Source organism: Bison bison, unplaced genomic scaffold (assembly GCF_000754665.1).
Source record: "Bison bison bison isolate TAMUID 2011002044 unplaced genomic scaffold, Bison_UMD1.0 scf7180017857978, whole genome shotgun sequence".
Lineage (NCBI taxonomy): Eukaryota > Metazoa > Chordata > Mammalia > Artiodactyla > Bovidae > Bison > Bison bison.
Window position 1 is genome coordinate 8,612 of NW_011488551.1, and position 12,309 is coordinate 20,920.

General features: G+C 39.1%; 1 protein-coding gene across 1 annotated transcript in view; it reads left to right on the forward strand.

Annotated features, from left to right (window-relative positions):
• The first annotated feature begins 1,618 nt into the window (after window positions 1–1,618).
• Window positions 1,619–12,309, forward strand: part of LOC105004215 (long-chain fatty acid transport protein 6-like) — a 14,543-nt gene continuing 3,852 nt past the window's right edge. Inside the window, exons 1-5 of the mRNA XM_010861753.1 lie at window positions 1,619–1,672; window positions 3,947–4,061; window positions 7,515–7,713; window positions 8,688–8,785; window positions 9,891–10,021. Coding sequence (XP_010860055.1) covers window positions 1,619–1,672; window positions 3,947–4,061; window positions 7,515–7,713; window positions 8,688–8,785; window positions 9,891–10,021 — 597 coding nt within the window. The remainder of the gene's footprint in view (window positions 1,673–3,946; window positions 4,062–7,514; window positions 7,714–8,687; window positions 8,786–9,890; window positions 10,022–12,309) is intronic.

The window sequence follows — 12,309 nt, forward strand, 5'->3', positions numbered from 1 at the left end:
CACAGTGGATGGACCACACTGGGTTTGCCCCAGCACACAGCGGCATATGCTTTCCAGGTCTACACTGATCAGGCTCCAGGGTGCTCTGCAGGGCACTGTCCACAGCGGGCCCTGCATTTCATGCACTTCCCAGGTCAAAGCTGCTCAGGTTCAGGTTCTCAGGTACTCCTCAAGGGCACAGACTCAGTTGGGCATGCATTTTGTGCCCTTCCCAGCTCTGAGCAGCTCAGATGACCAGGTGCTTGGTGAGCGCACTATCCCAGGTAGGCTGTACATCTTAATCACCTCCCCGGCCCTGGCCGCTTGGTTTCCCGGCTGTGCTGTGAGAGCATCATCTCAGGTGCACCATGTATGTCCTCTGAGGAGCTGATATCAAGCTGTGACCCTTCTGGCAGATGTCAACCATCCAAGATCCCAGGAAGACATGGTTAGCAACTGAGAGCCTGCTCACAGTTTGGTGGAGGATGCTGATCTCTGGGTCTCTGGAGCTGAGATTGGAGCAGCCCCTTGCCTTCAAGCTCTGGCTGTCACTTGCATGCTTCTCTGCCTCCGGCAGCGGGGAGGGACCTGCACGCAGCCGGCTTGCTCTCCTTTGGTGTTCGCTCAATCCTTTGTTAGTGCTCGGGCCAGGCTGTGAGTTAGAGCCTTTTTCAGGTCAAATTCTCTCTCTCTCTTTTGTTTTCCCTCTCTGGAAATCCCACAGTTTGGGCTGCTGTCTCACATTAGCTCCCTCAGATTATCCTCAGGGCATTCAGGCCTGGTCCTTACCGTAAGAACTGATAATGCCACCCACACCCCCCTGTCCAGCCCCTGCTCGCTGGTGGCGGATGCGAGCATCTGGGCTACTTCTCCACTGGGAGTTGTGATTAGGCCCATATTCTGTGGGTTTTGTTGTTGTTGTTTTTCCTCCTGGTTATGTTGCCCTCTGAGATGCCAAACCTCCCCACAGACCCGCCTCTGAGAGGGTTTCCTGCTGTTTGGAAATTTCTCCTTCACGACTCCCTCCCCAGGTCGGGTCTCCATCCCTAACTCTTATGTCCCTCTTTTTGTCTTTTATATTTTGTCCTTCCTCCTTTTGAAGAGAATGGGCTGCCTTTCTGGGTGCCTAGTGTCCTCCGCCAGCATTCAGAAGTTGTTTTGTGGAAGTTGCTCAGCATTCAAATGATCTTTTAATGAATTTGTGGGGGAGAAAGTGAACTCCCCATCCTATTCCTCTGCTGTTTTGGGACTCTCCCTCACAAATGATTATTTTTTAAATATCACTCTGTGAACCAATCAGAACTATGCTGTTGCACCTAGAAATACGTATTCATAATGGCCCAACTCTATATAATATTACATGTTACTATATATAAATATATAACAGATGGGAAGTTTATATTTGTGTGTGTAGGATAAATGAGCTTGTAATGTACAGGTTTAGGCAATGTAGTATAATGTTGAGGCCAAACATCCCAAATTGGAATCACTGTACCTAGGGACTTAATTCTAGCTCTGCCACTACGTGACTTTTTGACTTTGACAAGTCACTTTCTCTGGATTCAAAGTATACTCATGTATTAATAGAGGAAATAATTTTTGTGTTCCCTTTCCAACTTCTGAATTTACAAATTTGAATATGCAGAAGCATACAGGTGTGGGAACTCTAAGGCCAGTGTGCACAGCCACGCAGGTGAGTGCCACACAGTTCTGGGGACCCATTGCCTAGACAGTTACAAATGAGATCCCCTGCAGCTGTGTTCTAGACAGGCATACCTTTTCCTATACCTACACCTGTATGTATACATTCAGGAGATATTAAAATGTGGTATCTACTTTTTATTTTTGTTGTTACCATTTTTGTAACCTCTGGGACCTCTTGAAGATAAAGAAAAAAAAAGTAGAAATCCTTTTAGCTGAGACTTAATACTGGCTACTTCTAGAAGATGCTATGATATGTTTAAATTTCATTTGTATTATAAAATTACTTGATTTCTGACCATCAGGTCCCCTGTATCCAATAAGGAGTGCACTGACAGTGATTTGATGCAGAATGAATCTTACTCATGCATGTGGTTGCTAAATTAATCTCAAAGAAATAAAGTTAAAGCTGATATTACCAGTTTGCTGGGCAAATTTTTCAAGATATAAAGCATGCTAAAACAGGAGAGAGAAAGATGGGTAATAAACAAAGTTCTGTTCTTGTTTGGCCAAAATGACAAATGCAATTCTGGAGTTTCTGGAATCTTTCTTCTTACCAGTTATTAGGAAGCGGCCAGTCTCTTGTTATGCCAATTAAAGATGAAAACCAACAAGATGCAAGCTTGCATTGGAACAAGAATCTTTATGTCTAGAGTAACAATATATTTTGCTTTGCTGTCTCTTTCATTGGTCCCCATCTTAAAACAGGATAATATTAACTTCTACCTCACAGTGTGTTTAATGATTAAACTAAAAGCTCTTTGCACAGTGACTGGAAAACAGTAAGTACTCAGTTACTATTGTTTGCTCTCCTTTGTATTTAATTGAAATTCATTAGCTCATTTGAATTGTGATTGTGGTCACATGTTGATTATCCAGAGATAGTGGTGTTTAGTCTTTGATAGTAAATAGTATTATTACATTGAGCTCATTGATCTTATCCATCTTTTCTCCTTTGTTCTATGTTAGTTTCTCTCTTCTTCCTCAGGCTCCTCCTTCTCTCTTGCTCTCTTTTATTTGTCCTTCTAGTTTTTGTTTGTTTGTTTGTTTTTTGTTCTTTAATTTATTACCTTCGTTTTAGTTTACTGTGTGCTGGTTCAAATAAGATTGCTTTTTTAATTGATTGGGAAAACCTCAATTTTCTTATGTATGACATGAGGGAGTTGGATTGAACCAACTTACAGTTCTCTCCCACGCTCAGATTTTGAGGCTCTGTGAATCTGTATGATATGGTAATATGAATGTTACAGGAGCAGAGGAGAAGGAAATATGGAGAGTCAAGGAGAGATGTCCAACTAGCTTGTTTCCTGGGGTGATAAGTGTGTTCCAAAAAATTCCCATCCTACACAATAGCGTGCAGAAGTGCTGAGGGTTAAAGACATTAGGGTGAAAGACTGGGGAAAAGGCCAAGGTAAATGACAAAAACAGTACTTTTAAGGCATCTAATCCCTTCTCAGAGGATGATAAGTTAAAATATACAGCAAAATCCTCGCATTCACATAGTATCTATTTTGTTGTTTAGTCACTAAATTGTGTCTGACTCTTTTTGCAACCCTATGGACTATAGCCTGCCAGGCTAATCTGTCCATGGGATTTCCCAGGCAAGAATACTACAATGAGTTGCCATTTCCTTCTCCAGGAGATCTTCCCAGTTTACATTTTAGTTCTATTAAAATTTCCATTTCAAAGGATGTTTTGAAAGATTGCAAAAAAGAGAAGGCAAGAAAGTGGTCCTCTTAACTGTATGTGATTTAGTGCACAGATTACTTCCTGGTATTCATTCAAGATTAAAACTAGTAAAACTTTTCTAAGGTAATATGCAACATAAAAGAAGTGAAAGTGAATGCCAGTACAGGAGTGCTGGTTACTAACAACTTCAATTTTGATTTTGAAATATTCATTTAATTTTTTTTACCAGGAAAGCTTACTTGTCTTTAGTAAATCCACATTCTAATTCTGTATTTCAATTGTTCTTGTTGTTGTTCAGTCTCTCAGTAATGACTGACTCTTTGCCACCCCATGGACTGCAGCACGCCAGGCTTCCCTGTCTTTCACTAATCTCCTGAAGCTTGCTCAAACTCATGTCCATTGAGTCGGTGATGCCATTGAACCATCTCATCCTCTGTCATCCCTTTCTTCTGCTTTCAATCTTTCCCAGCATCAGGGTTTAAAGTTCAGTCAATTGACACAAACAGTATTTTAACTGACTGAACTTTAAATCTCCTACTAGTGGATGTTACTGCACAAATAAATTACTAAATTTTGTTTTTGTTTAATTTTGCTTTTGCAGCTTTTTTTCACTTTTCACTTGATAAAGTATGATTTTCAGAAAGATGAACCCATTAGAGATGAACAGGGCTGGTGCAGTGATGTGAAAAAAGGTAAGGTTATTGTATTTGAAGATGCCTCTTCAGGTAAATTTTCTGAATTTCTCTTTAGTTACTGAATTTAGAAAAGAAAGAGTCATTATTTATGATATGTATTTGGATTTTTAGTGCAAGAAGAATGGTTTAATTGTTAAAAGTTAGAGGCCCCATGTGGGTCACTCAGATGGTAATTACAAAAATCTTCAAGTGATTACTGTTGGGCTTAAAGTTTTCTTAATCCACCACTCCTACAGTCGCATATGTCTAATGTCCTATGTCATCAAGATATAAAAATGAATGGCACTTTATAATTCTATGTACAGAGGAAAGCAAGACAGACTTGGATTTAAATCTGGGCTCTCACACTTAGAAACTGTCCAACTTTGGGCAAATCACTTAACTCATCAAAGTCTCATTTTCTTTATATGTGGGATAGTAGTGACAATATTTTTTCATTAGGTTGCTGTTGACAGCTAAATGAGATGATGTTTGCAGAGCCCCGTGGAAGGCCTGGCATGTAGCTTGTTACCTCCCTCCCTTTCTCTTCGTCATCCAGCTCCTCCTTCTCCAAGCTAGTCTTTCTTATAGTTTTGGGTTAGAAAATTTTTAATCAAAGCAAGTGCCCCAATTAACTAGCAGCTGCATATAATCAAGGTGGAAAATTAAATGTAGACATGTGCCCTTAAAATTGCTTTGAGATCCAGTCTGAGAAAATCAGGCCAAAGTTACTTTTTATTGCCTCATAATGTTTCAACTGCATTTCAGAAGATGACTTCAAATATGGAGATAAAGTTCATAGACCTGTTCCCTGCCTCCCCTCTGCCCCACTACCTGAAAGATTGGACAAAAAGATGAGCCTTATCTATTAAAAAGCAAATACTCCATTCCTCTGAATTTCAAGTCTAAGAGCATTTATCAAATGTTTTTTTCTAATTCAACTCCACAGACAGTGTCTAAGGGAAAAGTCATTTCTGAGGAGACTGAAAAGACCTTTGTTTATCCCCACTTTTCTAGTGTGTTTTATTTATTATATGTATCATAATATGTGATATTGGAACTTGGATCCCCAAACTGCTTATGAAATCTCAGGGTTTTTTAGAAGCAGATTGTCACCAAATATCCACTTTATAATTTTGCAATTCTTGAAAAGGATTGCTCAGTTTTTTTCCCATTAAAGCGTTGTGTCTTTCTCTGTGCTTTCACTGCAGTGAGGCATGGGTTTTATCGCTCCCTAGTCAGGGAACCAAGATCCCATATGCCACGCAATGTGGCCCCTCCAAAACAAAATCATTGTGTCTTTCATAAATTATTCCTAAGAGGGAAAGATAAGAATACACTCTAACCTTTTTAAGCATTTGCAGTAATTAATTTGTCAGGTAAGGAACTATCACCTGTGTCCTGAAGAAGAAAAAGAAAAAAATATAAATTTTAAGGAAAATATAAGAGGCTTAGAAAATTCTGAAATGTATATAGGAAATGTAGATTGATGGAATAAGCAAGGGGGGAGAACCTTTGGAGTCAGATGAAAGTGAAAGTAAAAGTTGCTCAGTCGTATCCGACTCTTTGTGACCGCATGGACTTTACAGTCCATGGAATTCTCCAGGCCAGAATACTGGAGTGGGTAGCCTTTCCCTTCTCCAGGGGATGGGATAGAACCCAGGTTTCCCACATTGCAGGTGGATTTTTTACCAGCTGAGCCACCAGGAAAGCCCAAGGATACTGGAGTGGGTAGCCTATCCCTTCTCCAGCGGATCTTCCCAACCCAGGAATTGAACTGGGGTCTCCTGCATTGCAGGTGGATTCTTTACCAACTGAGCTGTCAGGGAAGCCCTGGAGTCAGATGGAGGGAAGCATGGAGTCAGATGGAGGTGGTTGAAAAAAACTTCAACATTTGGCAGCTATGTGAAAGTGAAAGTCACTCAGTTGTGTCCAACTCTTTGGGACCCCATGAGCTATACAGTCCATGGAATTCTCCAGGCCAGAATACTGGAGTGGGTAGCCTTTCCCTTCTCCAGGGGATCTTCCCAACCCAGGGATCGAACCCAGGTCTCCCACATTGCAGGTGGATTTTTTTACCATCTAAGCCACAAGGGAAGCCCAAGAATACTGGAGTGGGTAGCCTATCCCTTCTCCAGCAGATCTTCCCAACCCAGAAGTTGAACCAGGGTCTCCTGCATTGCAGGAAGATTCTTTACCAACTGAGCTATTTTTTTCCCCTCAGTTTCTTCACCTGTAAAATGAAGATAATAAGAGGGCCTGACTCAATAGGTTTCTGATGAGACTGAGATGGAATACATATGTAAAGTGCTCAGAATAGTGACTGGTACCCAGAAAGTGCTCCTACAGTGTACCGATGGCAGTGGTGATGATGATGATGATGGTATTGGTGATGACACTGACAGTGAGGGGTCGCTGCTGAAGCAGGGCAGGCAAGTTTCAGCAAATGGCTTGTGTGCCCTGGGAACCCTCAATGTCCAGAAGGAGTGAAAGCAGTAAGAGTTGGAAAGAGTGTTAAAATAACAGAAACTACTTTAGAGTATGTTGGAATATAGCCTCATCAGACGCATCACACAGATGTTAACTGTCTTCACAGTGGCCAGAGTAAGTCATTGGCCTTGAAATCTTCTGGGGAAGTGATTGCTGGTCTCCTTTGTCTTCTACTATTAGACGTAGCTTTTTACCTTTCTGAATGCTGAGCAATATCTTGATTAATTTGACTATACCTGATTAAAAATTATTTTAGATAATGTGTCTAAATATAAGTAAAACCAAAAAAATTCATGGCTTATCTCCTGTCTTTTGAGGATTTCCAGAGGAATAAACATTTTCTTAAACTTTTAATAGCATATCAATTAAGTCAAATCTAATATTATACAGAAAGATCATAGAGACTTGAATTTGAGTTCTAGGCCCCTTCCTTTCTATCTGTTGAATTTTACTAATATACTTCACTCTTTTGGGCCCTAGCACCTTCCCTGTGAAATAGGGATTATATTGATCAACTTCAAAGAATCTCTCTGAAAAAGTAATGACAGTTGCATTTCTCATAGGGCTTGCTCCATAGTAAGTGCCCAATAAATAAATATTGCCATCATCATAATCTTATTTAAAATTATCATTTTAGTTGTTATTTATATTATGGCCATTATTATTGGTGTTAGAATCTATGTGTTCCAAAAACATAGCCATTAGTGTATCCATTCAGGATGTAAAATAAATTTAAAATTACTTTTTTTACATTCTATTTCCTTTTTGTTAGCTTTTCCAGAGTTATTTATATTTTGGTAGTCTGTAAAAGGGTGTGCTAGACTTAGGCACCCAGAGTAATTGATGTCAAATATTATAAAAATAAGTTCAGAGGAAGGAAGGATAAGCTACACTGGATGTATTTGTCACATGTAACAAGGTCCACACATAGTGTGTGGAATAATATTTTTAATCACATCATTGAAAATGCCTCTTTCTCAGGGGAACCCGGACTTCTCATTTCTCAAGTGAATGAAAAGAATCCCTTCTTTGGCTATGCTGGGAATAAGAAGCAGACAGAAAAGAAACTGCTTTGTGATGTTTTTAAGAAAGGAGATGTTTACTTTAACACAGGAGATTTAATGGTCCAAGACCAGGAGGATTTCCTTTATTTTTGGGACCGGATTGGAGACACTTTCAGGTATGGAATAGCATTGGTTGCAAAGCTTGGTTTTCGATTGTGAACACTGCTCTGAGGGAGGCTCTGTAGAAACACTATACACCACCTGCTCTCTACCTTCAGGGCACAGAGTGCTTTTATCTCAGTAATGGCTCCCGGTATAAAAATTCACTGCCCATCTGTTTCTAGATTGAAACATATGTTACATTTTGATGTCATTTTTATAATTAACTTAGTGAATCACTTGGATCACTTGGGTCCAAATCAGTGACTTCTTTTTTTTTTTAAGAATATAATACAGGCAGACTGATGTGAAGTCTAAATTGTAGGGTTAAAACAGAAAAACAGTCAAATACTGTCTAATTCTTGACTTCATGGCAAAAATAAAGAAACAGCAAAATTTATCTTTCTTATAAGTTTTTTTAATTCTTTATCTCAGGCTTATTAATTTATTTTGCTTTCTAATCAATGACTGTAGAACAGTGGATGACCAGATTATAGACAGTCCAGAAACATCCTTTTTCCTCACCTTCTTTGTGTCACGTTAGAAGGGCATCTTATGCAAAATCATTTTTAAAAAAATATTCATTTGTATGCATTAAAAGAGCCAAAGAGGTTAATCCCTAGAAATTAAAGAGGTGCAATAAACTGAAAGACTCTAACTTTCCTTTCAGGTTTTCTATCATTATAAATAGAGAATGCTTTGTACAAGCAGAGAGATTTGTAGTTATTTTTATGGCATTTAAAAGAAAACATTTTACAGTAAGCAATTTATACCAATAAGACAACAGATAAAGTAATTTTAACTGAGAAACAGATACTGATTTTGCTGACTTACAAAGTTCTTCCTTAGAAATGTCTTTCATTTTGAAAATTGCCATTATTTTTGGTAATTAGGTGCCTACACAGAGCCAAATGCAGGGCACTGAAACTTAAAACTGGGTGCCTCGTTCTTAACATATAGGGGTACTAACTGGAACTTGTTTTTTTTTTAGGTGGAAAGGGGAAAATGTAGCAACCACAGAGGTTGGTGCTATCATTGGGATGCTGGATTTCATACAGGAAGCAAATGTCTATGGTGTGGTTGTGCCAGGTATGAATAGATGTCAGGTTTGGGAGGGATTCTTAGAATGAAATGAAACTTTTCTTTCATTTGCAACAATCTTGCTAATTGAACATTTCATTTTTCACATATTAAGATGTCTTAGTTTGGGCTGGCAAAGTGATGTCATAACCCCAAGCTAGCAAACTGCATGGTCATACCTGGGGAATGGTACCAATTGCATTTTAATGTATGTGTATATTTTTAAGCAAGATCTTTTGAAAACTATGGTCAAGTTATTTAGTGCTAGAAATAGTTACAGCTTTTCAGTGGCCTATTATTTTTCTCTTGATGATGAGAAAAATGACTAGAATTTATACATACCACAATGTGTAATGACTAGATGACTAGGGTTTATACATACCACTAAACAGGAACATGTTCTAATTTAAATGGTTAATAACATTGACTTGTAGTTAAGTTGAATCTTTTTCAGAAATTATTTTAAAATCTGTTTGGCCTCAACTTTATAAATATATATATGAATATTGTCTCATTTTGGTGAAAATGGCAAAGAGAAGTAACCAACTTGAAATTTGGATGTGCAGGGGATACTGATGGTGGGGATGTTTGGATAGGGCAGCAAAAAAAAAAAAAAAAGTCTGTTTAATAGTCTCTGGGTCCTGGGGAAATGCTACAAGAAATTCTGAACCCCTGGGGAAAAAGATGGGATGTTAAGCAGTAAGCAATTTGTGGATTTAGTCATGGAAATATTAGTCTCTAGTTTCTTGTTTTTTTTCATTGATACTTAACATGACAAAAAATATATATATATTTGTCTTTAAAATGTTTCCTGTTAATATTTCATATTAATAGTAATGGCATACAAATTATGAGTAATTTATTGTGTTTTCTATTCCATCTATTTCATTTTTGAAGTGTAGGTAATTAAACATAGATTCTGCACTTTCTCTTTCCTAAATCATTTCTAGAGAGTAAATCATAAGCTCAAGACCTACTCATTCATGCTACTGTTGCATTGTTATTAATGTAATAGATGTAATGTCTATATTTGTAACAGTGTATAATGAACAGGATTTTTTTTAAATTCACCTACTGCTTGTAAAACTAACTCTATTACAAACTTTTTTTTCAGGTTATGAAGGAAAAGCAGGAATGGCTTCTATTACTTTAAAACCAAACATGTCTTTAGACTTGGAAAAAGTTTATGAGCAAGTTGTTAAATTTTTACCAGCTTACACTCGTCCACAGTTTTTAAGAATGCAGGTAATTTTACCTACCCCTAAAATTTAAGACCAGGAATTTACAAGATAGTTTAATTACAAAATAATACTTACCACTTAGACAATATGTTCATTTTGTTTTTATTAGAAAATTTCAAGAACAATGAAAAGTATTAGGATGCTAATTTATGCCATATTTGAAGCCTAATTACAGACAGTTCAGTTCAGTTCAGTTCAGTTGCTCAGTCATGTCCGACTCTTTGTGACCCCGTGAATCACAGCACGCCAGGCCTCCCTGTCCATCACCAACTCCCGGAGTTCATTCAGACTCAAGTCCGTTGAGTCAGTGATGCCATCCAGCCATCTCATCCTCTGTCGTCCCTTCTCCTCCTGCCCCCAATCCTTCCCAGCATCAGGGTCTTGCACAATAAAATGCCAGCATCTTTGCCCTTGTCCTATTTGTTGCCCTCCTCCTCTTCAATCTGGATAAACGATGGTCCCCATGATGGTGGCAAGACAAACCCACATCTTACACATGCTTTTGTGCTTTGTGAAGATATTTGATGCTGTATACCTAAAATTAGATTCCACCAGGCTGCCTCAGAGTATCTGCAGAATGTGTGTAGACCCTCAAGGCAATTGGCTTTAAGCAATTTTGCTTTTAATTTTTATCCTCATTCTGTCCAGTCTCCCTCAGTGACTATATATCTTCTGGGAATTCTGAACTCATTTGTTTTGAAAGGTGTGTGTGTGTGTTAGCCGCTTACTCGTGTCCAGCTCTTTGTGACCCCATGGACTGTAGCCTACCAGGCTCCCCTATCCATGGGATTCTCCAGGCAAGAATACTGGAGTGGCTTGCTATTTCCTTCTCCAGGGGATCTTCCTGACCCAGTGATCAAACCTGGGTCTCCTGCATTGCAGACAGATTCTTTACCATCTGAGAGAGAAGTCCTTTGCGAGATGGGCCCTCTCTTGTTAGGTTGCTGGAGAAAAGTCCAGTAAAATTTACTCAGCTACTAGGTAACTTTGCAAGCTCATTTATTCAGCCATTTATTCATATAATATTGTGCCTCAAAAATAACTTCCCAAAACTAGTCCTCAACATCTCTTAACATCAGTTCAGTTACTCAGTTGTATCTGACTTTTTGCAACCCCATGGACTGCAGCATGCCAGGCTTCTCTGTCCATCACCAACTCCTGGAGCCTACTCAAACTCATGTCCATTGCATCAGTGGTGCCATCCAACCATCTCATCCTGTTGTCCCCCTCTCCTCCCGCCATCAATCTTTCCCAGCATCAGGGTCTTTTCCAATGAGTTGGTTCTTCGCATCTGGTGGCCAAAGTATTGGAGTTTCAGCTTCAGCAACAGTCCTCCCCTTGAACACCCAGGACTGATCTCCTTTAGGATGGACTAGCTGGATTTCCTTGCAGAGACTCTGAAGAGTCTTCTCCAGCACCACAGTTCAAAAGCATCAATTCTTTGCACTTAGCTGTCTTTATAGTCCAAGTCTCACATCCATACATGACTACTAGCAAAACCATAACTTTGACTAGACAGACCTTTGTTGGTAAAGTAATGTCTCTGCTTTTTAATAAGCTGTCTAGGTTGCTCAGAGCTTTTTTTCCAAGAAGCAAGCATCTTTTAATTTCATGGCTGCAGTCACCATCTGCAGTGATTTTGGAGCCCCCCCAAAATAAAGTCTGTCACTGTTTCCATTATTTCCCCATCTATTTGCCATGAAGTGATGAGACCAGATGCCATGATCTTGGTTTTCTGAATGTTGAGTTTTAAGCCAACTTTTTCACTCTCTTCTTTCACTTTCAAGAGGCTCTTGAGTTCTTCGCTTTGTGCCATAAGGGTGGTGTCATCTGAGTATCTGAGGTTATTGATAGTTCTCCCAGCAATCTTAATTCCAGCTTGTGCTTCATCCAGCCCAGCATTTTGCGTGATGTACTCTGTATATAAGTTAAATAAGCGGGGTGACAATATACAGCCTTGACGTACTCCTTTCCTGATTTGGAATCAATCTGTTGTTCCATGTCTGGTTCTAACTGTTTCTTCTTGACCTGCATACAGATTTCTCAGGAGGAGCGTCAGGTGGTGTTGTATTTCCATCTCTTTAAGAATTTTCCACAGTTTGTTGTGATCCACACAATCAAAGGCTTTGGCAAAGTTAGCAATGCAAAAGTAAATGTTTTTCTGGAATTCTTGCTTTTTCGATGATCCAGCAGATGTTGGCAATTTGATCTCTGGTTCCTCTGCCTTTTCTAAAACCAGCTTGAACATCTGGAAGTTCATGATTCACGTACTATTGAAGTCTGGCTTAGAGA